The following is a 25,091-nucleotide window of genomic DNA, read 5'->3' as shown; positions in this document are numbered from 1 at the left end:
TAGTCATTCTACTTTACCAAGAGTCATTGCCACTAGGAAATCCAACAGATCTCAAAACCTCTCATTTGGTATGCAGATTACGTGCTCACCAAGAAGAAAGTTGAAAATTGTTTATAAGAGATTATGAAAGCATTTCACCGGCCTATAAGATTTTTGTGTCTAAGTTTTCTCAAGACAAGGAGCCTACTTCTTATCATGAAGCCATACAAGATCCTAGGTGAATTGAAGCTATGAAGAGTGAAATACAGGCACTAGAAGATAATCATACCTGGCAGATCACACACTTTCTCAAGGATAAGAGGGCTAGCTATAGGATGTAAGTGGGTGTACAAGATAAAGTATAAGGCTGATGGAGAGGTTGATAGATTCAAGGTTAGGTTGGTAGTCAAGGGTTACAATCGAAAGGAGGGCTTGGACTATCACGAAACCTTCTCTCCTGATGTGAAAGTGGGAACTGTTAGAGTTGTTACAGCATTAGCTACTGCACATAACTGGCAAATTCTTATTAACTTTATGAATCTCGTTGCTCCGGTAGATCTCAACATATAATTAAAAAGTTTTTTGGTCAACAATCTATAAAATAATCTACTTTTTTTCTTAGTATAAATTTTATGTATTGATATATAAAAATAATAATCAAGTCATGACATAATTGCAAACAACTTTATTTAACAACTCTGATTTATAACCTATAATAAAAATAAATTGTAGACAATCTGTTATAAGTTACGTTACACTAATGATATAAGAAATTCAATATACTATAGTTGTTTATAACTTAAATCTTCTCCTTTTTTTAAAGGGGCAGATCGCTTTTCACCTGCTACGCGTTTTAATACTTTTACTTCAAATATTACAAGAATTACACTCAAGACTTTGATTAATATATCATTATTGTGTTCATATTGGTTGTTGAAACTACTTGTATAATTCTATGGTGCCGTATAATCTTATTCATCCACGTTTTCAATTTGACACAATTCAATTGAATTTTCTCTATCTAAAAATCATACTCCATTTGTTTTAATTTGTTTATCTGATTTTGACTCGATCATTGGAGTTTTAAAAAGTAAAATAGATTTTTTCGTCTTATAATCTTAAATTAAAGATATATAGAATGTATTAAAATGTTCTTTAATTTTGTGGTTTTAATAATATCACGTGAAAAATTTTAAAAAATTGCCAAAAAATAAATGAAATATTTTTTGTGAATCTGACTAAAAGAAAAACAAGATAAATAAATTAAAATAGAGAGAGTAGAATATAAATATGATAACACTAACTTGTTCATTACAATGTATAAAACTTCCTTTTAACATATGAAAAATATAAATTCATATCGCAAGTGTGGAAATTTAGATTTTTGTAGCTAGTAATTTATGGCTCCGCCACAGGTTACTGGCATTCCAACCTATGAGTATTTACTATTTACAAAATAGAAGAGTGGGAAAAAAATGAAAAATATTTTTTTAGTAAAATTGTAAGTTTATTTTTTGTATTATAATATTGCATAAGTTATGTTTCACATCATTAAAAGAATTATGCACGGCTAGGCATAAGTTCGATTTCTAATATTGAATTTTAAAATCTGTTCGACAATACACGAGTATTGAAAATATTGAAAAGGAAGTTTCTTTATTTTTCGTAAATGGACAAAGTTACTAATCTGCATTGGAAAAAATAAAAAAGAGGCGTTATAATGCATATGAATATTAAACGCTGAAAACTTAATTTTCTCCAAGTATAAATATTACAGAGAAAACTTTCCAGAAGAAGAGGAGAACTGCTAAATTGCTTCTACTTTTTCTTTTATTATGAAAATGGGTTCCTTTTTCTCTAAACAAGTTGAAAGAAGAAAAGCAATCCGTACTCAGAAGAAGCTTCTTCATGATCTCAAGGAAAAAAATAACACCGATTTCCCTGGTTCTGATTATTATGCAGATGACAGAAAAAATTGGATGTTAACACTCGACCTAGAGAAACTTCAAGTGAAACAGATAGTTTGGCCGGGTACCCATGATTCAGCAACTAACAAAATTGGGATCCCATTTATTTCTCGCCCGTTTGCCCGAACCCAATCTCTGTCCATTTACAACCAGCTGGTAATATTAACTCGTGTGATCATCTCATTAAGCATTTATTTGCTTTATTATATAATCTTTTTCTGTTTTTGATACTATGTTGAATTGTGCAAAAATTGAATATATTTTTATTTATTTAATTATGTATTTGACAGGCAATGGGCACCCGTGTCCTTGACATTCGAGTTCAAGAAGATGGCCGTGTCTGTCATGGCATCCTAGTTTCTTACAACATTGACGTTGTCATCAGCGACATCAAGAAATTCCTGTCGGAGACCCAATCAGAGATCATAATTCTCGAGATTCGAACAGAGTTCGGACACGATGATCCACCGGAATTCGACAAGTACTTAGAGAATCAATTGGGGGAATTTCTTATCCACCAAGACGACTCTGTTTTCAACAAGACAGTAGCAGAGTTACTACCGAAAAGAGTAATATGTGTTTGGAAACCAAGAAAATCACCTCAGCCAAAACATGGAAGTCCATTGTGGAGCGCTGGGTATTTAAAGGACAATTGGATTGACACTGATTTGCCTGAAACGAAATTCGAGAGCAATATGAAGCATTTGAGTGAGCAGCCACCGGTGACATCCCGGAAATATTTTTACAGAGTGGAGAACACGGTGACGCCTCAGGCAGATAATCCGGTGGTGTGTGTGAAACCTGTGACGAATCGGATTCGTCCCTATTCAAGGTTGTTTATAAATGAAAGTATTTCTAGAGGCCATGGTGATCGGTTACAAATATATTCAACTGATTTCATTGATGAAGATTTTGTGGACGCTTGTATTGGACTTACAAATGCAAGGATTGAAGGCAAACTCTGAAGTGAACGTGCATGTTCGCGGATCTGGAGTACAAGGTGAAGATTAACCAAGTTTTCTTCGAACGGATCGTGTCAATGTATGTGTGTTGTTTTGTTTCAGGAATATGCAAAATAATTATCAGTCGCTTGCTGTTCCATGTATTCAGTGTCATATGTATTTTAATTATTACCACTTGTGTTACAAAGTAAAAATTGTTTGCTTATGAATTTTTCGACGTTGTTTGGAACGATACGTACTTTTACATAAACCTACATTGTTCACTATTAGGTGGCGCTTGACCAGTTCAAGAGTGGCAGTTTCCTATCATTTTCCAACCAAATAAGCAAAAGAAGTAGTATATGTATCAGCTAATGCCATCTGTCACAATGCTATTCACATCCATCTATAGGGCACGGAAGAAGATTATTTTAATTTCTTAATTATTTAAGCTTTTATCATATTGTCTTAAGTTTTTGTTCCCGTCTCTCTAAATTACGACTAGAATCTTATAAGTGAAACTTATATAGTTGATCCTTCTTGAGGATAAAATCGCAAAAGATACAGAAATTTATTTTTAGTCCTCAAGGATAAATTAAACATCTAAGAAATTGATAATTCCATGTCAGTTTTTGAAAGACTGAAAAACTAAAGATAATTTTGGGAAATTTTCTCTTGTGTTTATTGATCAATAATTACATAGCTTTATACAACTAAGGAGGACTACTATGCAAAAATAGAAAGGACTACAAAACAATTTCTGGACAGCTTATCTATTCTAGAAGATTATTCCTTTGTTTGTTGTGTATTTGTTGTATCACTACCGCGCTGAATGAACATTGTGTATATCTTGTGTTAGTCCCATAATGAAATCTTCAGCCCAGTTTAAACTTCAGACATGTTTATCCTTATAGTTCGATCTAGAAGCTTCAAGTCTTTGTTCCAATCATGTCGTGCTCTCCCTTCTTCTTCTGTGTGTCAATGGAGGAAGAAGGGATCTTCTCTCCAACAGTTTTTGAGGAATGTTAATAAAACTTTGCTTGAAGTGATGTGATGGGATGTAACATACGACTTGAATAATTTGCAGATTCACCATTTTATGTATTGTAAAATATATCATCATTATTGTCACAACTTCTTGGATAATAATTCTCATAATTATTATCAAATGGTTTGTGCTTGTCGAATCCTCTATGTGCCATCTGGAGCATACCTGTCCAGCCGAGTGGAAAAAATCAAAAAATAAAATAATTAAATTCAATCCAACAATTATAAAATAAAAATAAAATATTAACAATTGCGACTTTCTATCAATAATTCCAACGAAGCCGACCCCTCATTAGTAAAGACAACTGGACCAATTCCGTTGAAGACATGTCAATACAATAAATGGATATTAAAAAATATTGAAAAGGAGGTTTCTTTATTTGTCATAATAATTGAAGAAACTTTATACCTTCTATTAGAAAAATATTTAAATGCAGAAAATTTAATCCTTTCCTACTACAAACATCAGAGAGAAAGGAAAAAGGGTTCCAAAAAGTCACTGTGAGGTATTGTGAAAATGGGTAATTTTTTCTCTAAACAGATGGAAAGAAGAAAAGCAATCAGTACTCAGAAGAAACTTCTTTGTGATCTCAAGGAAAAAGATAGCAACGAATTCCCTGGTTGTGATCATTGCGGAGAAGACAGAAAAAATTGGATGTCAACACTCGCCCTCGATAAACTCCACTTGAATAAGATCGTTTGGCCTGGTACACATGATTCAGCAACTAACAAAATCGGGATCCCATTTATTTCTCGCCCTTTTGCACGAACACAATCTCTGTCTATTTACAAACAACTGGTAATGTTAAATTGCGCGATTATATCATTAAAGTTATACTATTATCAGTTACATTTTTATTTACTTAATTATGTTTTTTTACAGGTAATGGGCACCCGAGTTCTTGACATCAGAGTTCAAAAAGATGGTCGTGTCTGTCATGGTATTCTAGTTTCTTACAACATTGATGTTGTTATCAACGACGTCAAGAAATTCCTGTCGGAGACCCAATCGGAGATCATAATTCTCGAGATCCGAACAGAGTTCGGACACGATGATCCACCAGAATTCGACAAGTACTTAGAGAATCAATTGGGGGAATTTCTTATCCACCAAGACGACTCTGTTTTCAACAAGACAGTAGCAGAGTTATTGCCGAAAAGAGCAATATGTGTTTGGAAACCAAGAAAATCACCTCAGCCAAAACATGGAAGTCCATTGTGGAGCGCTGGGTATTTAAAGGACAATTGGATTGACACTGATTTGCCTGAAACGAAATTTGAGAGCAATATGAAGCATATGGGTGAGCAGCCACCGGTGACATCCCGGAAATATTTTTACAGAGTGGAGAATACGGTGACGCCTCAGGCGGATAATCCGGTGTTGTGTGTGAAACCGGTGACGAATCGGATTCGTCCACATGCAAGGTTGTTTATAAAGGAGAGTATTTGTCGAGGTTATGGTGATCGATTACAAATATATTCTACAGATTTCATTGATGAAGATTTTGTTGATGCTTGTATTGGGCTTACAAATGCAAGGATTGAAGGCAAACTCTGATGTGAAGGTCCTATTCTTTCCTATTACAATTTACACGTTTCCTTCAAGAATATGAGAATTATCGGGTTGATTTCTTTGAACATCATTCAACAAAGGAAGTGATTTTCTGAAATAGTAATTATATGTTGAGTGGCCATTTTACAAGTCAACTCGAGAATTATCAATTGTGTGTAAATGTTCAGTGTATTTATCAGATTCATGTGTGTATTGTTTAGTTACCACTTGTTACTTTGTAAAAATTATTTGGTTTGGAATTTGAGATTTTATATGTAGTGAAATTGTGTGTAAGCGAAATTATAGATAAGTTGTATTGAAATTTACATTGTTTGGAAGGATATGTATTTTACAATTTACATACATGAGTAATTTTTCACTTTTAAATTACTTAAAAAGATAATTACAAGTGTCTATTCCTAAATAGCGAGACTAGTAAGCTGAAAAATAATACAGATCATATGATACATGAAGTCAAAATAGACTTGATAATGCACTTTCAATAACAGTACTGTACTGCCACGGTAAGAAGTGTGGTGCCAACTAGTCTACAACATAAATTAGCACTGTTGATGTATATAAATTAAATATAAAACATAAGAAAACAATATTCGAAAATTTTCTTAAGCACGGCAATAACGGAGTAATATATGCAAGATTCCTGTTCACATCTATAGGGCCAGAAGAAGATTATTGTAAAGAAAAAATGGCTATCATTGACATAAATGATGAAAGTGAGGTGATAAAGAGTGATTGACACACATTGTTATCCACTAATTCAAATGAGTAATTCACAAAAAATGAATATATTAGGAAATTCTCTTAGTTGTCTTAGAAAATCAAATTTTTGGTTCATTATAAATATTTTTTTTAATGATTGTTTTGAAATAATAATAAAGTTATTTTCATGTGATCTATAGGTATGAGTTCGAGCCGTGCAATCAGTCATTAATGTTTACGTTAGGATACATGTTCTACGTCCCACCCTTTGGGGTGCGGCTCTTTTCTAAATCCCCGTTAACATGGAATGTTTTATGCACCAAACTATTTTTTTTAAAAATAAATGTGCATTTAGTTGTACAGTCATTTTCACGTGAGATCTTTGGTATGTTCATTTACTCTTACACTTTGTTTGGTATGTTCATTTACTCTTACACTTCCAAGGTAATAGATACCTTTTACCGACAACAAAATTTTTAAATTTTGTGAGTGAGTGACCCAAAAACTGGTTTGGACCAATTTTTAGAACTGGAAACTATTTTAGAGACAGATTTTCAAAATTTAATTTAAAATTTATGATCAACGTTGGTGTCATAGGCGGTGATCAAATTCAGCAGAATTAATTATACACTTTCATAAAGAATATACGTTTTGATAACCAACTCTTGAAGAATACAACTTAATATCAATAAGATTCAGTGTGCGCACCTCAATTAAATGAAAGATCATACTCACTCCGTCTCATTTTAATTGTCATGATAAGATTTTACACAATCTTTAAGAAAAAATTAATTAGAAGCGTTATTTGACTAATAGACTCCTTATTAATTCTTTAATCTTTATTTATTTATGTGCCTTTTAAGTCTAGAGTAATTAATGCTAAGAGTAAAGTTAGAAAAATATAATTAATTCTCTTTTTATTGTTTAAATTGACAATTATTTTGGAACAACTATTTTTAGTATATATGATAACTATTGTTGGATAGAAGGAGTACTTGATAGCACACTCAAAGTTAAACTCATTTGTTTCCATCAAAAGACTACCTGGTAAGCATATTTACAAGCTATCCCAAAAATAATTTTTAAGGGCAATTAATTCACGATAAAAATTTAATTGCTGCTAAATATATTTTTTAGAGGTAATTAACATTTTTTGTAAATGTCTCTAAAATTTATAACGACATTGGATCTAATGACAATTAATTAATATCAGTAAAAACTTTAACACTCTTTATTAATATACATATTTATTGCCGCTAAAAGTTGTTTTTGTTATACTCCTTCCGTTTCATTTTAGTTGTCATGTTGCGCTTTTCGAAAGTTAATTTGACTAGTTTTTAAAGTTAAATTATATTACTTTAACTCAATATTCAAAAACTATACAAAAAGTACTATAAATTATAATTTTTTCCATATCAATATGATAAAAAAATATATCTTAAAATGTTAGTCAAAGTTTATTTTATTTGACTCTCAAAAATGAAACCATGACAATAAAAATGGGACGGAGGGAGTAGTAATAACTTTCTATTCTGATTAATCAATTGGAATTTGAAACGATAGAACACAGACTACTTTTTAAGGTTCCAAACTTTGCGGAGCTCAATTTCTGGAGTTTGAAATAACATCTTAGTTATAAATTCTCGAGTGATGATGGAGACTTGTACTCCCTCCATTTCAATTTAAGTCTCCTATTAGTAATTTGTCTAGATGCAAAATTTAATTTAAGAAATAAGAGAGATGTTCGAATTTTGTGGTCTTAAATTACAAAGTAAAGATGACAGCGGTATCGGAATCGGGACAACCGGATCGGTATCTACCGAAACCGACCATGAAAATGGTGGTTCCATCCGGAACTAGACCGGACCGGTACTGATACGGACCGGTAATTCCTTTAATTTCCGTTCCGGTCCGGTACATACCGGGACGGAACCGGATTTTTTCAATTAGTTAAATTAAGTTAAATAATGAATAAAACAATTCTAAAATACATTATTAATTTAATATTTCTTTCAAAATACATTTTTAATATTTGAATTTCAAATTTTAAACTTTAAAAAATTTCAAATTTTCAAAGTTAAATTTCAAATTTTATACTTCTAAAATTTAAAATTTTCAAAGTTTAAATTTCGATAAAATTTCAACTTTTAAACTTAGAAAATTTAAAAGTTTCTACTTTGAAAATTTTAAATTTTTTAAAGTTTAAATTTCTAATTTGAAAATAGAAGTTTAAACTTTTAAACGTTTAAATTTTTAAATTTTTAAAGTTTTAAATATTTAAAAATTAGAATACATGAAAAATACTTGAATTAAATTGAAGACAATTATAATAAAAAATTATGGCAAATAGCCTATCATTTTATTTATAAAAGAGTAATTACTACAAAATCAAAATCTTATAGGATACGTAAGATTTGAAGAAATTCCCTTTTCTTCTTGTTTGAATAATTCATGAGCAGTACTTCAAATGCATACAAATTGTATATTTCCGTCTTCCCTTTTCAGGCATGGAGATTGTGGATCGGAGGTAGACCCCTCGAACTAGCTGATTTCTCATGTGAGGACTCAAGTTCTATGTCAGAGATATTGAGATGCATTCACGTCAGTATGTTATGCGTCCAGCAGAATTCAGAAGACAGATCGAATATGTCAGCCGTGGTTCTGATGTTGAATGGAGAGAGTTCACTACCACAGCCAAAACAGCCTGAATTTCTGATAGATTTGATACCAACTGAGTTTACTAGTATCAGGCCTGATTCTTGCACTGCAAATGGAATTACGTTTTCGTCTTTTGGGGCTCGTTAAGCTGACCACTTAACACACCCTCCATTTATTTACCATTATTCTTGGCTTAAATGAAGCAACATGGCCAGTGAGAATTCATATAACCGGCCTTCGCTTCCATAGGATTGACGCGTAGTAGTTGTTTGTTATTCTTGAGTTTCATTGTTCATTAGTCCAATTATGTTATGTAGGAATTTATTGAGATTCATGTCCAATTTACTGTTATAGTTTCAAGAAAAGGAAGTATCCATTCCAAGAATATGATGTAAAATATGTACTGGATTATCTTGTATTTATATTGAAGGTATCATTATGAAATTTGGTAATGTGAGACAAAGGAAGAAACAATACATTTTTGGACCCTCCTATCAATTCACAAGTTAAAACATATCACAATATATAGCTTTTGGCATAATGGTAAGCGTTTGATCCTAACAGTTGAACCTTCGTATTATATTATTCAATACTTCAGATGTCTAATCCTAAGTTGGCTCTCGCTTGTCCAAGATGTCTAATTCTATGCATACAGAGTTTTTCAAATTACATAGAGTTAGTTGAGAAATGTAGAGTTAAATAGAACTGTTAATACGTTTTTAATCACATACACATTCGTTATACTCACTTTACTCTTTCATAACAACCTTATCTTCTATTTAATTTTTCTGAGTATAAAGATTCAAATCAAATACAGTCTCACTTACTTTTGAACAATATTAAACAGAAGACAAAATGAAAAAGGAAATAGGACAATTTTTTCTTGAACTATATTTGGGAGCCTATTAGAAAAGAAAGAAATGTCTATAATCAGTGTGTATGGGCAAGAAAACCAGAATAGTAAAGGGGTAGTTTCAAATATAGTTTATAATAAATATAGTCATATATTATTTATATAAAAAAATAGCCAAAATATTTAGTAATACACTGCTTTACAATATAGCTTGTTAAAAGTCATAGAAAGTATACATTGACTATATATAGTATAGTTTACTTATACATGAGCTATATACTGACTATACGTTACGATATACTCAAAAAGCTCAATATAGTTTAATTATGCATGAAATGTACATTGAGTATACATGAATATACACCGACTATTCAACCTCGATCAACTCAAATACCTCTAAACAATCTCAAAATTTAGATATGAAATCCTCTTGATGTTTCGAGTCCTTTAATATATAATATTGCTGCTTGAAATGATTTATGTTAGCGGTACGTCGAATTTTTTTAATGAGGAAAAAGATGCAGAAGAAGAAAACTCAGAAGGAGGCTGAGGAGGAGAGAGAGAGAGAGAGAGGAGGAGGAGGAGGAGGAGGAGCCATTAATGGTGAAATTGAAAGGAAGAAGAAGCCAATTTCTGTAATTTTAAACACTAGGCTAATTTTGTTGATAATTTGGCCAACTGGCTATTTGTGTATCAATTCCAGTCTAAAGCCTAATAATGAAAAGCCCAACAGTAAGGCCCAAATGTATATACTCCAGAAAAACGTTCAGATGGCCCATAAGTTTGGTTCATTACCGTAGTAATATTTTGTTTTTCAAAAGTAAAATACAATTGATTCTTGTTTAAATAATTCTTTCAAAACGAAAGAAAATGTTATTCTTAAAATCATATGCATTAATTAACACAGTATTTTCCACATAGACACATACAAAAAGGCTAAACTAAAATAAACTTGTTTACATCCAAAAAGATTATTTGTTTTAAGACCATAAGTTGCTCATTAATAGTGAATATGTCGTCATAAAAGACAAATCAACTTATTTATTTTCACTTTTAATTAGAGGTCTCAAATTCGAGCCTAAGAATGGAAAAATCCCATTAGGAGCATCGCCTATAGAAATGTTCAAATATGAATTTACTTGAAAACTAATGCGAATATCAGACATCGAACAGGGAAAAAAGAAAACGTATTTACTTTAAAGTGTGGTTACACATTTATGATTTTATGTACTTTCTTTGGTAATAATATCTCATAATTATAGCTAGGATGGCATGTGAAAAAGAGTATACATAGTGACATGAATCCCCAGTCAAATAGTATATTGAAATTCATTGAATGCAAAAGGTTGTTAAAATTATGTTTCCAATTCAAGTATTAACGTGGCTGAAACGTTCGATACATATAGGCATTTCTCTAAAGAAAACTAGACAGTGAGCTGCTTAAACCATAAGATGGAAGAAGTAATAAGATGCTTGATGACTATCCAAAATTAGAAATATATACTCCGTCGGTGTCAATTTATGTGACACTATTTTGATGATCTAATACAAATTTTAAAAAATAAAATAGACATTTAAAATTTGTGGTCTAAGAGCCCGTTTGTATTGGCTTTAAGTTGGTCAAAATCAACTTAAAGCCCCTTTTCAGCTTTTGGACGTGTTTGCCTAATGTTAACTTTAAGCCAGAAAGTTCTTAAAGTCAGTCAAAAATGAAAAGTTATGATTCCTAACTTTTTTTTTCTAAGTGTTTAAAGTCATTTTCTTTGACCATGGAAATTACTTTTATATCCCTTATATTTTAACTAAATTTCCAAACTACCCTTTTTATTCTTTTAACCCTAAAATTCACATAATTTTCCTCATTTAAGCACTTTTATCCAAACACTCAACTGCTTATTTATAAAAATAACTTTTAGCACTTGAAAGTTCTAAAAGCACTTCATACATAAAAGTTACTTTTTTAAGCCCATCCAAACGGGCTCTAAATCACTTCTTATCTGTAACTGTGAATCTTTTCACTTAGTGTAAAATTATTTTGATTAACAACAAAAATCACATGATAATCTCATCCAAACTTTAACTAGGAGATATTAGGGATGGATTAGCTAGCTATAGGAATTATTGATAAATTCTGTAGCTAATTTTATGTTTTCGAAATTAAACTATTTTCAATTATAAAAAAGATAACATTCTTTTTGAAACAATTAAAAAATAAAAATGTGTCACATGAAATTAAGATTGGGTCAAAGGAAAATATTATTTTGATAACCATTATGGACTAAATAAGGAAAGAAAAAAAAAAGAAAATTTATCTCAACGAAAAATATCAAAATCCATAGGTTACAAGTTTGTCCTAGAAGTGTCCAAAAAATCTGAATCTTCTACGCAATTTCCAATGATGTTAAACTTTAACATAAAAAAGCGAACTCGTTTGTGAGATCACAAGTATATATATGTATATCTGTTTTAAACTTCTCAATTCTCAATCATCCTGAGTTTTTTTAATTCTTGTGGATGAATACTATTGAAAAACATTTGTGCTAATAATTGTCATATAGATCGAGGGTGATCAGTTACTTTGTGTCAAAAAATTATATTGCATATATTAGATTAAAAATTATCTATAGTACGTAATATGTAAAGGAAAACGGCAATCATAATTTAGTAATTAAAAGATAGAGTAAGTAACTTGCTACAATTGGTTAAAACACAATGATCGTTTAAAATCTTTTTACATATATATATATATATAGAATTACGCCTCAGTCCTAAATAATAAACTATGCCTTGGTCCTAAATAAGTTAGGTTAGCCATATGTATGAATTCCAAGTTCTACATTTAAGCTTATCACATATCATCATCATACTAAAAATTAAAACTCATGATGAGGTTCTTTTGTGTATGTTATATATTTACAGACACCATAGTATTGATTGATGAGACACGAGACGGAGTTAATGCTAGGTTGGAGGTTTGGAGACAGACTGTGGAGTCCAAAAGGTTCAAGTTGAGCAGGATCAAAACAAAGTATTTGGAGTAAAAATTCAATAGTGCATCGCATGAAGAGGACGAGGAAGTAAGGCTTGCCGCACACTATTCCCAAGAAAGAGAGTTTTAAATATCTTGGGTCCGTAATCCAGGGTAATGGGGACATCAACGATGATTACGCATCGCATTGGGGCGGCATGAATGAAATATAAGCTTGCCTCTAGAATTTTGTATGATAAGAATATACCACCTAGACTTAAATGTAAGTTTTACAGAGTGATGCTTAGACCGTCCTTGTTGTACAGGGTGGAGTGCTGGATAGTCAAGCACTCACATGTTCAAAAGATCCATGTTGCGAGATGCAGATGATAAGATGAATGTGTGGGGATAAGAGAAACGATAAGATTAGAAATAAGATTATCCGGGAGAAGGTGGAGTGACCTCTATGACAGACAAGATGAGGGAAGCTAGATTGAAATGGTTGGACATGTGCTTCTCTGACGGAAGTACGAGAGACTGGTTGTTGGGGATTGGCAAAAGGATAGAGGTAGGCCGAATAAGTATTGAGGAGAGATGATTAGATAGGATATGTCGCAACCTCATATTAGTGAGGATACGACTGTAAAGGAATGGATGTCGTGAATTAGAATAGATCGATTTAAATCTAATCTAATCTGATTTGTATGACGTACTGAACATCTATCTTAGCGTAGGCAATTCTGCCACACTTATCTTATGAATATATTGGACATAAATATCCCTATAACATTCACTATCATATACCATTAGTGTTTTTAAAATCCTTCACGAAGTAAATGAAACAAGAAGTAAGGGGGATAGTGACAATGCAATGACAATGGAACAAAATTCCAAATCCATATATAAACGATGTTTCATTTTCGAATTGCACATAAATGTTTGGACCATGAAGCTCCTAGTGTGATATGTCCTCAACATTAGCTACACCTAATAAAACACCTAGTTCAATTATTGCACTAATTATAACGAATGGTCTCATATTATAAAGTACAATAATCATAAATCATGATGTACGTCCTTGTGCTTGAACTATAGTATCTATTTTTCTTGTTCTGTTGCAAAAAATATTCATGGAACATGATAATTTGAAGAATAATTTCAAGGGTTGTCATAATTTCAATGATATATGTCCGTACACAATATAGTGCGCCATGCTTTATTTTTTTTTAAACTCATGTTGATAATAACTATCGGTGGCAATTGAGCGGGTTGGGTCAAGTTTGGACGGGTCATAATGGATTAAGACAACAATTGGGTCAAGATCCAATCCAATCCAAATTAGTTTGGATCAAAATAGGTTATATAACGGGTTAAAATTCAACCCAACCCAACCCAATCCAATTTTTACTAAGCTTAATTATTTTATTTGTTATTTTAAATTATTTTAGTACCTAATAAAATTATTATTTTCGTTATTATGGCTATATATAACATATCAAATTGAAAAAAAAAGAGTTTTTTAAAAATATTTTAACAAGATTTCTCATGAGCCAATTTGAGTTACATATCAACACAATTTTTTATGTGTTGAAATGAATTGGATTGAAATTGATTGAGTTAATAAATGAACGGGTCAATAACCAACCCAAACTTAAACAGATTGGATTGATTTTGACACCCCTAATAATAACTACACGCAAAGAGTTGAAACATCACGCGATACATGGTTTTGTGTTGTAGCTATCGTGTAAATCTGTAATAGTACATGCTTTTGCGTTTTGTCTTTTTTTAAAATAAAAAATAAGAATGCTCTCCAAAATTGTAGAGTTCATTAGAACCGTTTATGACATTACGTACGACACTATACTCAGCGTAATATTAAAAGTAAGTAATGTATGAAAAATATAGAATGTATGCGAGTTTTATTTTTGTTTTTGTGGGGTAGAGTTATAGCATAACTTATTATATGTATGTATTGTATGAAATATCACTTTCAATAATATTTCTTTTGTTTCAATTCATGCGGTATAGTTCAAACATCGAAAGTTAAAATTTTAAATTTTGACCATAAAATTTATCTATGCGAATAATTGATAATTTAAAATATCAAATAAGCGAATAAAAGTTGCGGTAAAAAAAAATCATTTGACTCTCGAAATTCTCGTATAAATTGGGATGGAAGAAGTAAAAATAAAGCTCCCTGAATTCTTAGAGTGCATTTGAATAGTTCATAGCCTAACTTACCATATGTGCGGTATGAAATATCACTTTCACTAATACTTCTTTATTCTAATTGATGTGGTACAATTCAAACTTTCAGAGTCAATTTTTTAAATTCCGATCATAAATTTTGACATGTTTTTTAAGTTTATAAAAATGAAATCTATATATTTGATAACTATGTAAAAGATGCTACTCGTTATTATCAGTGGCGGAGCCAGAATTTCTGTGAAGGGGGTTTGAAGTATAAAAAAATAAACACGTAAAAATTACAAGATAAAAAATGGAGCAAGATGGGAGGACAATAACAATCTTAACCCACTAAATTTAACTTGTTTTATCATGCCGCATTTAGGTTCTTTTTACTTTTACCCTGTTCCATCAAGCTTTTTTATATTTCTTGTGCTTTTTTTTTGTAGTGTTCTACTTCATTTTGAACTTTTTTTGAATTCTGAATTAGAGTCCATTCAATCATATGTTACTTTAAAAATCACTAAGATTATCTTGAGAAGGTATAAGAATTGAGTTACTAATATTACAATGTATATTCAGAAGATAAATAAATGACATCGTCGATTTTTTTAGTTCTTTTAATTCAATTTACTAGGTTAATCATTTGCAAAAAAAAGACAAATGATGAATAAATCAAATAATTTTTATTTAGTTTTCATTTTTTTAGAATTGAATTGAAAAAAATAAGAAAGAAATAATATAAAATTAAGAAAAAAATCAATTAAATATATTTTATTAAAAGAATATTCATGACTTTTAAATTTCTTCATTGGATTAATTTTAATTTACTTTATTTTATATAATATTTTTCCAACTCAATTTAAATTTAATAATAACTCATCATTTTTTTTAAAGAATTTCTATTTGTTAGTACATGGGAAGAGAGTTATGTAGAAGCAAAATGAGCAATATGAATAAGAAGAATAAAACAGAAAAATTATCAAAAATGTGTAATAAATTTAAATAGTAGTGCATTACGATCTCTTGCGCTTTGACTTCTGATTTCTGTTATTTCTGTTATTATTTATTACTTTCTATGCTTTGATTACTCTATTTACCTGTGACGCTTTCATTATTTATTTAATCGTTATCTGTTATTTGTATTTATTTATTTGTATTTATTTGTTATCTATTCGTTATTTGTTTGTTGTTTTTCTAATAAAGCTTTTAAGTTTCTATTCTTATCTAATATATATATATATATATTATTATTATGTTTTTTTTTGCATTTATGCATTTATGCTTTTACTGAGCCGAGGGTCTCAAGGAAACAGCCGTCCTACCTTGGTAGGAGTAAGATCTGCGTACATTCTACCCTCCCCAGACCCCATGTTGTGGGATTTCACTGGGTTGTTGTTGTTGTTGTTGTTGTGTAATAAATTTAAATAAAGACATTGAGAAAAATAATTAACAAAGAGAGAAAAATAATGAAAATAATAATAATAAAGCTTTACATTGAACTCAAAAACAATGAGGTCGGCAGGCAGAGAATCATGTACTACACGAACATGGTTTCTAAGGTTGTCAACAGAATTAGAGGGTGGCATTCCAAAATCCTCAGCTACGGCGGTAGAGCTACACTTGTGAGATATGTACTTCAGTCGCTCCCCATTCATCTCCTTTCAGCCATTACTCCTCCTAGTACTACTCTCAAGCAGATTGAGAGAGTTACCGCTGATTTTTTCTGGGGGTGGAAGGATAATAAGAAAAAATACCATTGGTCTTCATGGAAAAATTTGTGCTATCCTTATGATGAAGGAGGTATTGGGTTGAAGAGAACTACAGATGTCTGCAAATCTCTCCAGTTCAAGCAGTGGTGGATAGAGCTAAACAGACGCTGTGGGGTGATTTGCTTAGAGCCAAATACTGTCAGAGAGCCAACCCCATCACCAAAAAATTCCATTCTGGGCAGTCGCGTGTGTGGAAACATATGATGCACAACAAACACACTGCCGAACCTCACATTCAATGGAGGCTACACTCGGGTTCGTGTTATTTCTGGTGGGACGACTGGCTAGGTGTCGGACCATTAGCAAACTATAGACACGAGCTGGGAAGAGCGAACAATGCTAGGGTGGCTGATTTTCTTATATATGGGCAGTGGAACATCGACATGCTAAATCAGTTGGCTCCACCACAGCTCATTACTCTCATAACTTCTACCACACTACAGACGCAAGAAAACAAACCGGATCAGGCCATTTGGAAGCTGAATACCAATGGAAGCTTCACGTGCTCTTCGGCATGGAAGCTTGTGAGGAAACACAAGACCAAGACACTCTCCGACCACTACACTTGGCACAAAAACATACCCTTTAAATGCTTTTTTTTGCTGTGGAGGGCTTTTAGAGGCAAGCTGCCCACGGAGAAAAAGATCGTTGCATTCGGCCATGTTTCCACTCCATGTTCTTGCTGCCACAGCCCAGGCCCGGACACCATAGAACACATTTTCAGCACGGGCCAATTTGCTAGGAATATTTGGCGTTACTTCTCAGATTCCCTAGGCATCAGACATGAAGTCACGCCCCTCAAACCCCTTATTATGAGCTGGTGGCTTCGCAAGTACCGCACAGAAGCTCACAAATTTATCCTTCACTCCACCCCAATATTTATATGTTGGAATTTGTGGAAGAATAGATGCGCAAGCAAATACGGGGGGAAGAGTTCTAGCTTGGCGAGAGTGAAATTTGCAGTTTTCAAGGACATCTCTAATCTTCTTAGAATCGCATACCCCTATATCCATTGGCCTTCGAACTGGATCCACACTATCTCCTACATAGATAAGTGTAGTCATGAGATGAAGATTACCCAAGTCTCATGGATTAAGCCACAACTCGGTTTCGTTAAGCTAAATACTGACGGTAGCGCGTTGGGTAATCCAGGGGCTATTGGGGGGGTGACATTGTAAGAGATCACATGGGTAATTTCCTCTTCGCTTACGCCATACCACTAGGGGAGGGAACCAACAATCAAGCTGAACTAGAGGCGGCTACTTATGGGCTTAGATGGTGCATTCAACAGGGCTTCCATCATGTTATCCTAGAAGTTGACTCGGAGTTGCTCACTAAATGGATCAGTCACCAGATGAAACCTCCGTGGAGCCTTCACCAGGTAACTCATGACCTTGTTGATATTACCAAATTATTTGCCTTCTTTGCTTGCAAACATGTATACAGGGAGGCAAACTTCACTGCGGATGCTCTCTCCAAGCACAGTCACACTCTTACCATTCCAGGCCACTACACTACCCTCCAGCAGCTACCTCGTGGTATTCGAGGATACTACATGCTAGATAGAATCGGCCTACCTAGCTTTAGGCGGAGAAAGACCAAACGGATTAAGAAGCCTCCATGATCTACTACTTTGTTTTGCATCCTTGGATTGATCACTCAATTGCAGTGTTTGTGATTCCCCATGTTATAATTTTAGTCATGTTCTTTGATGATTTTCGTTTACGCTAAAATTTTGTTGTATATATAGCTTTTATGAAGATTATCTCCTTTTATATTTAGATTTTTCCTTTACTATGTAAAGGGAGAGTCTCCCTTATTTATGTTTTTCTAGTTTCTTTGTATCGAGAGGAGTCCTCTCCTTTAGGTGCATAGTTTCTAGGACCCTTTTTTGTGTGCTTGTATCGGGGATGAGCTGATTGACCTTATTAGGAATATCGGCTTATGAACCACCATAGGATTGGAGGTTAGGTTTATGCCCCCCTCCGTGTATCTTTCTATTTTTATGTATAATACAGCTTGGGGGTGAGCGGCTCAACCCCTGGCCGCGCATGAGAGGTGGGGGCCTCGTGTATGGTCTGTTCCCATAAAAAAAAAAACAATGAGGTCTTTAATTGGATTGGAATTCTTGAGCCCATCTCAACCTTTCCCAAAGCAAAAAAAATATGCAAATGTATTGCATGCAATGGCAATCGAACTAGGACCATTTCAATGAACCCCTTAGGCACTAAGTCATTCTATTTTAATATATATACTTATAAAAGCAGAAATTGACATTATATATACAGTTTAACTTTTCGTCCAAGGGGTTCGAACCCCCTAAACTATACGTAGCTCCGTCCCTGGTTGTCACGATGATTGACAATTCAAAGTATTTAATAGGCATATAAAATTTTATGTTTAACTCTCAAAATTTGAAATGTGTTACATAAACTGATAAATGAATAATTCAACTAATATTTTTACACGTATTTCGCAGTACTTAAGGAGTAATCAGCAGAGATATTTCTCAATCCTATGTTACGTTCTTTTAAGAATACTTACTTACTACCAATTAATAACTTCCCATTTTTGTAGAAGAGCCTTCAATTGAATAATTAGTTATGTAACATGAATATGAATTAATCGGAGTCGGATCTTAATAATATATGATTATTAAAAAATAAAATGTAGTAGTAGCTATACAGAGGTGGCAAATTGTCTGCTCCGTTACTTCCTAGCCAACCTTTGACATTCCGATTCACTTAACTGAAAAATTGACATTCTAAGATATCCAATGGCTTATAGTATACTTGGTAAGCTATGAACGGCTAAAATGCAGACTGAATTTCTTCGGCTACTACAAACATTATTTCCTATAAATAAGGTTGTAACGTCCATGAGTTTTTTGTTTTCCATTTTCATGGAATGCTATAGAGACATTTGCGTTTCACCATTGCAAAACCCATACTGAATCATCCACCGCCGTCACCACCTCCTCCTGACCTCCGTTTATGGCCAATTTCATCATTTCCCTAAACCCCACATAGAAAAAGATTGCACCTTTATTCTTTTTCCTTTCGTCCATACAAATTAATAGTCCGCTATTACGATGGCGGACATAGTGAAACAAATTCTAGCACGGCCAATACAATTGGCAGACCAGGTAACAAAAGCGGCTGACGAGGTTTGTAATTTTAAGGCAGATTGTCTTGAGATCAAAGCCAAAACAGAGAGGCTCGCAGCGCTCCTACGACAGGCAGCGCGAGCGAGCAATGACTTATACGAGCGCCCGACGCGTCGAATTATTGATGACACGGAACAAGTTTTGGACAAGGCATTTACCCTTGTATTCAAATGTTGTGCAAGGGGATTGAGTCGGGTTTTCACCATCATTCCAAATACTGCATTGAAGAAAACCGCACAACAGCTTGAGAATTCATGTGGTGATGTTCAATGGCTTCTACGTGTGTCGACTCCAGCGAATGATCGCGATGATGAGTATCTCGGGCTGCCTCCAATTGCAGCTAATGAACCGATTTTGTGTCTCATATGGGAACAGATTGCGATTTTGTGTACAGGGTCGTTAGAAGATCGTTCTGATGCAGCGGCTTCGCTTGTGTCATTGGCTAGGGACAATGAGCGTTATGGGAAGTTGATTATAGAAGAAGGTGGGGTTGCACCGTTGTTGAAATTGGCTAAAGAAGGAAGAATGGAGGGTCAGGAGAACGCGTCAAGGGCTATTGGCCTTCTTGGTCGAGACCCTGAAAGCGTTGAACAAATTGTGAATGCTGGTGTTTGCTCTGTGTTTGCCAAGATTCTAAAAGATGGGCATATGAAAATTCAGGTTGTAGTGGCTTGGGCAATTTCGGAATTAGCTGCAAATCACCACAAATGTCAAGATCATTTTGCTCAAGCAAACACTATTAGGCTATTGGTTAGTCATCTTGCTTTTGAAACAATTCAAGAACATAGTAAGTATGCTATTGCTACCAAACATCAGAACATGTCGATACATGGTGCTGCGATAGCCCATTCTTATTCTTCTGGTACTAGCAAATTCAGTGACACGGGAAGTAAAGTTGAAGATGATGACAATAAAATTAAGCGTAAAATTCTTCACCCTAGGGATAATCAAACATCAAACCAAATGCATAGTTTGGTTACAAGCGCAATGGCCTTGAAATCCCAGACACAGAATCAGTCCAACAATCCTGTAGCAAGCTTAAATCAACAGCAGCGACAAAACCTGAATCAGCAGAGGAACCACCATGTTGGACTGATTGGGACTAGCATTAAAGGGAGGGAATATGAAGATCCTGCTACAAAAGCTGAAATGAAAGCAATGGCTGCCAGAGCACTTAGGCATCTTTGTGCAGGAAATGTTAGCATTTGTACTCACATTACAGAATCCCGAGCTCTTTTATGCTTTGCAGTTTTGCTAGAGAAAGGCCCTGAAGAAGTACAATATCATTCAGCCATGGCACTTATGGAGATCACAGGTAAGCTCATAAAACTTTCGCCTGCCTAATTGATGCGTTAATTATGCTTAATAAAGTCTTGATAAATCAATAAAAAGGGAAGGTTGGATTATGAGCCATTATTTAAGTCAACCATGTTTATTGATTCAATCCATTTTCACCCATGTGGATTTAGCTCAAGTTGTTCATTTGACACTCCTATATGCAGGAGTTGCTGAGCTAAATTCAGACTTGAGACGTGCTGCTTTCAAGCCAACTGCACCTGCTGCCAAAGCTGTGCTTGATCAATTCTTGAGAATTATCAACCAGGGAGATTCAGAATTGCTCATTCCAAGCATCAGATCTATAGGCCATCTGGCCAGGACCTTTCGAGCAACGGAAACCAGAATCATTAGTCCATTGGTCCATCTGTTAGATGATAGGGAACCAGAAGTAACTAGGGAAGCTGCAATTGCACTCAACAAATTTGCTTCCTCAGATAATTTCCTCAGAGTCAATCACTGCAAAGCCATAATTCAGGCAGGAGGCACAAAGCACCTAGTTCAACATGTCTACTTTGGTGAACAAATGGTTCAGGTTCCTTGTTTGATTCTCTTGAGTTACATAGCAATACATGTTCCTGATAGTGAGGCATTAGCTGATGACAATTCACATATAATATTGGAGTGGGCTACAAAGCAGGGACACCTAATGCAAGATCCTACAGTTGAAGAACTAGTGAACCAAGGCAGAGAAAGCATGGAACTTTATCAATCTAGAGGCTCACGCCTGTGAACCTATCAATTTGTATAATACCTCCCAAATTTAGGTACTTCTTTGAACTTCCTTTATTTTCGATTATGTTGTAGTGTATACAATCTGTACGAGGTAAAGGTAAGATATGTGTATACTCTACCCTCCCAGACCCCCACTTGTGGAATTACAATGGGTATCTTGTTGTTGTTGTGTCTACAAGATTAGCTTCATTGTACATTAACTAACATGTTCAAGTCAGCAACATGTCTCTCTGTGAGTCTGTCGTCTGTCCTAAACACAGATAAAAAGATGAGTTGTGGTAGGGTGATAAACAACATAAAGACCTGCTCACCTAGAAATGTGTTGCATCAAACAGCATCAGTCTAAATGTTGTGGTCCCTAACTTACTTAGGATTGAGGAGTTGGTGTGTTGTTTTTTGCGTTTACCTCGAGTTTGATTCAATTATGGAAGTGTTATCATGGTTTATTAGGTTAAAACTCGAGACCCTCTTTATCATGGACCAAAGCTGATGATATCAAATGTGTAACACAAACAAGACACCTACCAAATCGAAAGGAAAATGATGATACAGATACAGTGTAGAATTCTTGGAGCAGTCCAAGACGTTGGTTAGAGATGGGTAATCAAGAAACAAATGAACAAAACTGGTAGGTCTTGATTCTGAATTCAGTTTTGCTGCAGTCAAATCTTTGTTTGATTCGTCTTTTTTTGATTTTGCAAACAGTTTATACTTTGGAGTTGGAGCAATGGCCAGGATGGTTGGAGTCATGACCACTTGATTACTGAATTGTTGTCTCGAGATTTCTTTAGACTTAGACTCTACTCAGATGTAATTCATTCCCACTTTTGTAACTCGCAATGTAAAGCGTGTGAAAATGTCACACTACGCTTATACTCTTCTTTAGTATCCTGAATTTTGCACTTGTACTATAGTTAGATCATGTACATCTACCCCCCCCCCCCCAAAAAGAAAAAAAAGTGAACAACTTGATACTATGGCTCATATTGCACTATACTTCTTTACTTTTCAAGGAGTTAGCACTATACCGTCACTGAACTAAACATATATTCACACAATAAATGGTCCTCCAATCAATTAAACATCAAAAGTAAAAGACATCTTGCTTTTAAAATTCCTATCAGTAAGTATTAGACAAATAAATGAGAAAGATAGTCAAAAGTTATTCCATCGCTAGAACCACTCACCAAATATCTCCAGCGAATAGAACCATATTCAACAACAGCATAAAACAATTGGTATAAAACCATTTAATGAAAAGCATAATCAAAAGTAGTAACAAGAATAGTAACATAAGAAAGGGTCATTTCCAACATTAATCGAATACCCTATATCTCCCTTAATGTCCAATTCAACAATAGAGAAAATAAATATTACTTTAAGGGCAAACATAAAATGGGTATGAAACTATGAATGTTAATATAAAAAAAATTTAGAAATTAAAGGGATAAAGATTTTAGCAGCAGCTGATAAATTGATAAAATTGATATTGTTTTGATAATGCTTTGAAAGCATGTATGTGTAGAGTTGTACAGAGAAATGAGACTCTCCATCACTAAAGCTACTACTAAAGAGCAGAAAATAAAGCAACCATATCACTAGCACTGAAAATCAAAACAACTTAGGATAAAAGCATAGGAGGGCTTCAAGCAGTGATCAGCGACCACCACTTGTGCACTCACGAGCGAAGTGACCATCCTCACCACACTTGTAGCAGCCGCCTCCGCCGCCGCCACCACCACCGGAGTATCTACCGCCTCCACCACCGCCGCCTCCACTCTGGCTACAATCCCTAGCAAAGTGGCCAGATTCGCCACACTTAAAACAGCCGCTGCCTCCACCACCACTTCCGCCGCCGCCATAACCGCCACCTCCTCCGTAGCCACCACCTCCACCGTATCCACGGTTACCTCCACCGTATCCACCTCCATAGCCACTGTCTCCGCCGCCATATCCGCGGCTACCACCTCGGCCACCACCGTAACCACCAGCATCTCGACCGCCACCTCCGCCGCTACGGGAACCACCTGAGACAGCAGCTCCATCAGGACCGGTCACGTCAACAGCCTTGGTACGGCCATCATTGCCGGACTCCACCTCGAACTCGACAGCCTCACCATCAGAAAGGCTTCTGAAACCCTCAGATCTGATTCCGGACTGGTGAACAAACAGATCGGCGCTGCCATCATCAGGAGTGATGAACCCAAAACCCTTCTGGTCACTGAACCACTTGACGGTTCCCTTGGCCCTCTGTCCTTCCTCACCAGCCATTTTTTCCTCACAAACAGAAACCCTAAAACCCCTTTTGTGTTCCCTTAGGAATTGTCACCGTGGCCTTTCACACTAAGGGGATGGCTGAAATATATAGTGCGAGCCTGAGTACCACGTTCTCTGGGTTAATTTGCTGATAAGAATAATTTTATATAAAAAAACAAATTATCAATAAAATGTTTTCTATTTTTAAACTATATATTTATTTGTTTATCATCATAATCAGATTTCATACTCATTTTTTGGTCTTTTTTTTAATTTCTTTCTTTATTTCTTCTTTCCTTCCTTAATTCATTTAATTCTTTTTTTTTCTTCTTTTTTTTCCTCAAATCATATTTATTCTTTGGTTCTTCTATTATCTGATTTCTTATATATTTTTTACTCTTGTCTTTTAATTTTTTTTTGACTACTATTTTGTTCTCATATTCATTTTTGGTCTTTTTTTTAAATTTCTTCTTTATTTCTTCTTTCCTTCCTTAATTCATTTAATTCTTTTTTTTTGTTTATTGTTTCCTCAAATCATATTTATTCTTTGGTATTATCTGATTTCTTATATATTTTTTACTCTTGTCTTTTAATTTTTTTTTACTACTATTTTGTCCTATTTCATATATATACACGCTGTTTTTGACCGAGGATAAAAAAGGCAAATTGAAAAATTTACTTTATATTTTACTCTGAATGAAAGAGTTGCGAAGTGTAATTTATTATTACTTTACTACTATATTAGGAGAAGGCTAACTTCAAAAGTATACTATTAAATAAAGTGGAAAATTGCTTACTTTCTAACAAAACATAACTAGTCAATATTTACAGCACATAAATAAAATATCTAGAAAAGTTCAGAAAGAATCAGTAAAGGGGTCATTATTCCAATGTGATGAGGTATAAAGTTGTTGTGCTGGGTATGGACCTCATTCACCTGAGAAATCCTTAA

At 34.0% G+C, this 25,091-nt stretch overlaps 4 protein-coding genes across 4 annotated transcripts; 3 read left to right on the top strand and 1 right to left on the bottom strand.

Annotated features, from left to right (window-relative positions):
- Positions 1 to 1,750: 1,750 nt before the first annotated feature.
- On the top strand, positions 1,751 to 3,137 carry LOC129884450 (uncharacterized). Its single transcript, XM_055958746.1, has 2 exons — positions 1,751 to 2,102; positions 2,237 to 3,137. Exons 1-2 carry the CDS (start codon positions 1,815 to 1,817, stop codon positions 2,909 to 2,911), a joined length of 963 nt encoding a protein of 320 aa, XP_055814721.1. The 5' UTR covers positions 1,751 to 1,814; the 3' UTR covers positions 2,912 to 3,137.
- A 1,233-nt stretch (positions 3,138 to 4,370) lies between these two features.
- LOC129884449 (uncharacterized) lies at positions 4,371 to 5,845 on the top strand. The gene is made up of 2 exons (XM_055958745.1): positions 4,371 to 4,733; positions 4,818 to 5,845. The coding sequence occupies exons 1-2, from the start codon at positions 4,452 to 4,454 to the stop codon at positions 5,490 to 5,492; spliced, it is 957 nt and encodes a 318-aa protein (XP_055814720.1). The 5' UTR covers positions 4,371 to 4,451; the 3' UTR covers positions 5,493 to 5,845.
- A 13,499-nt stretch (positions 5,846 to 19,344) lies between these two features.
- LOC129885340 (uncharacterized) lies at positions 19,345 to 22,420 on the top strand. The gene is made up of 3 exons (XM_055959585.1): positions 19,345 to 21,128; positions 21,316 to 21,915; positions 22,334 to 22,420. The coding sequence occupies exons 1-2, from the start codon at positions 19,739 to 19,741 to the stop codon at positions 21,879 to 21,881; spliced, it is 1,956 nt and encodes a 651-aa protein (XP_055815560.1). The 5' UTR covers positions 19,345 to 19,738; the 3' UTR covers positions 21,882 to 21,915; positions 22,334 to 22,420.
- A 943-nt stretch (positions 22,421 to 23,363) lies between these two features.
- LOC129885341 (glycine-rich protein 2-like) lies at positions 23,364 to 24,269 on the bottom strand. The gene has a single exon (XM_055959586.1). The coding sequence runs from the start codon at positions 24,152 to 24,154 to the stop codon at positions 23,540 to 23,542; it is 615 nt and encodes a 204-aa protein (XP_055815561.1). The 5' UTR covers positions 24,155 to 24,269; the 3' UTR covers positions 23,364 to 23,539.
- Positions 24,270 to 25,091: the final 822 nt, after the last annotated feature.

Source organism: Solanum dulcamara, chromosome 4 (assembly GCF_947179165.1).
Source record: "Solanum dulcamara chromosome 4, daSolDulc1.2, whole genome shotgun sequence".
NCBI lineage: Eukaryota > Viridiplantae > Streptophyta > Magnoliopsida > Solanales > Solanaceae > Solanum > Solanum dulcamara.
This window is presented reverse-complemented; position numbering and strand designations above follow the sequence as displayed.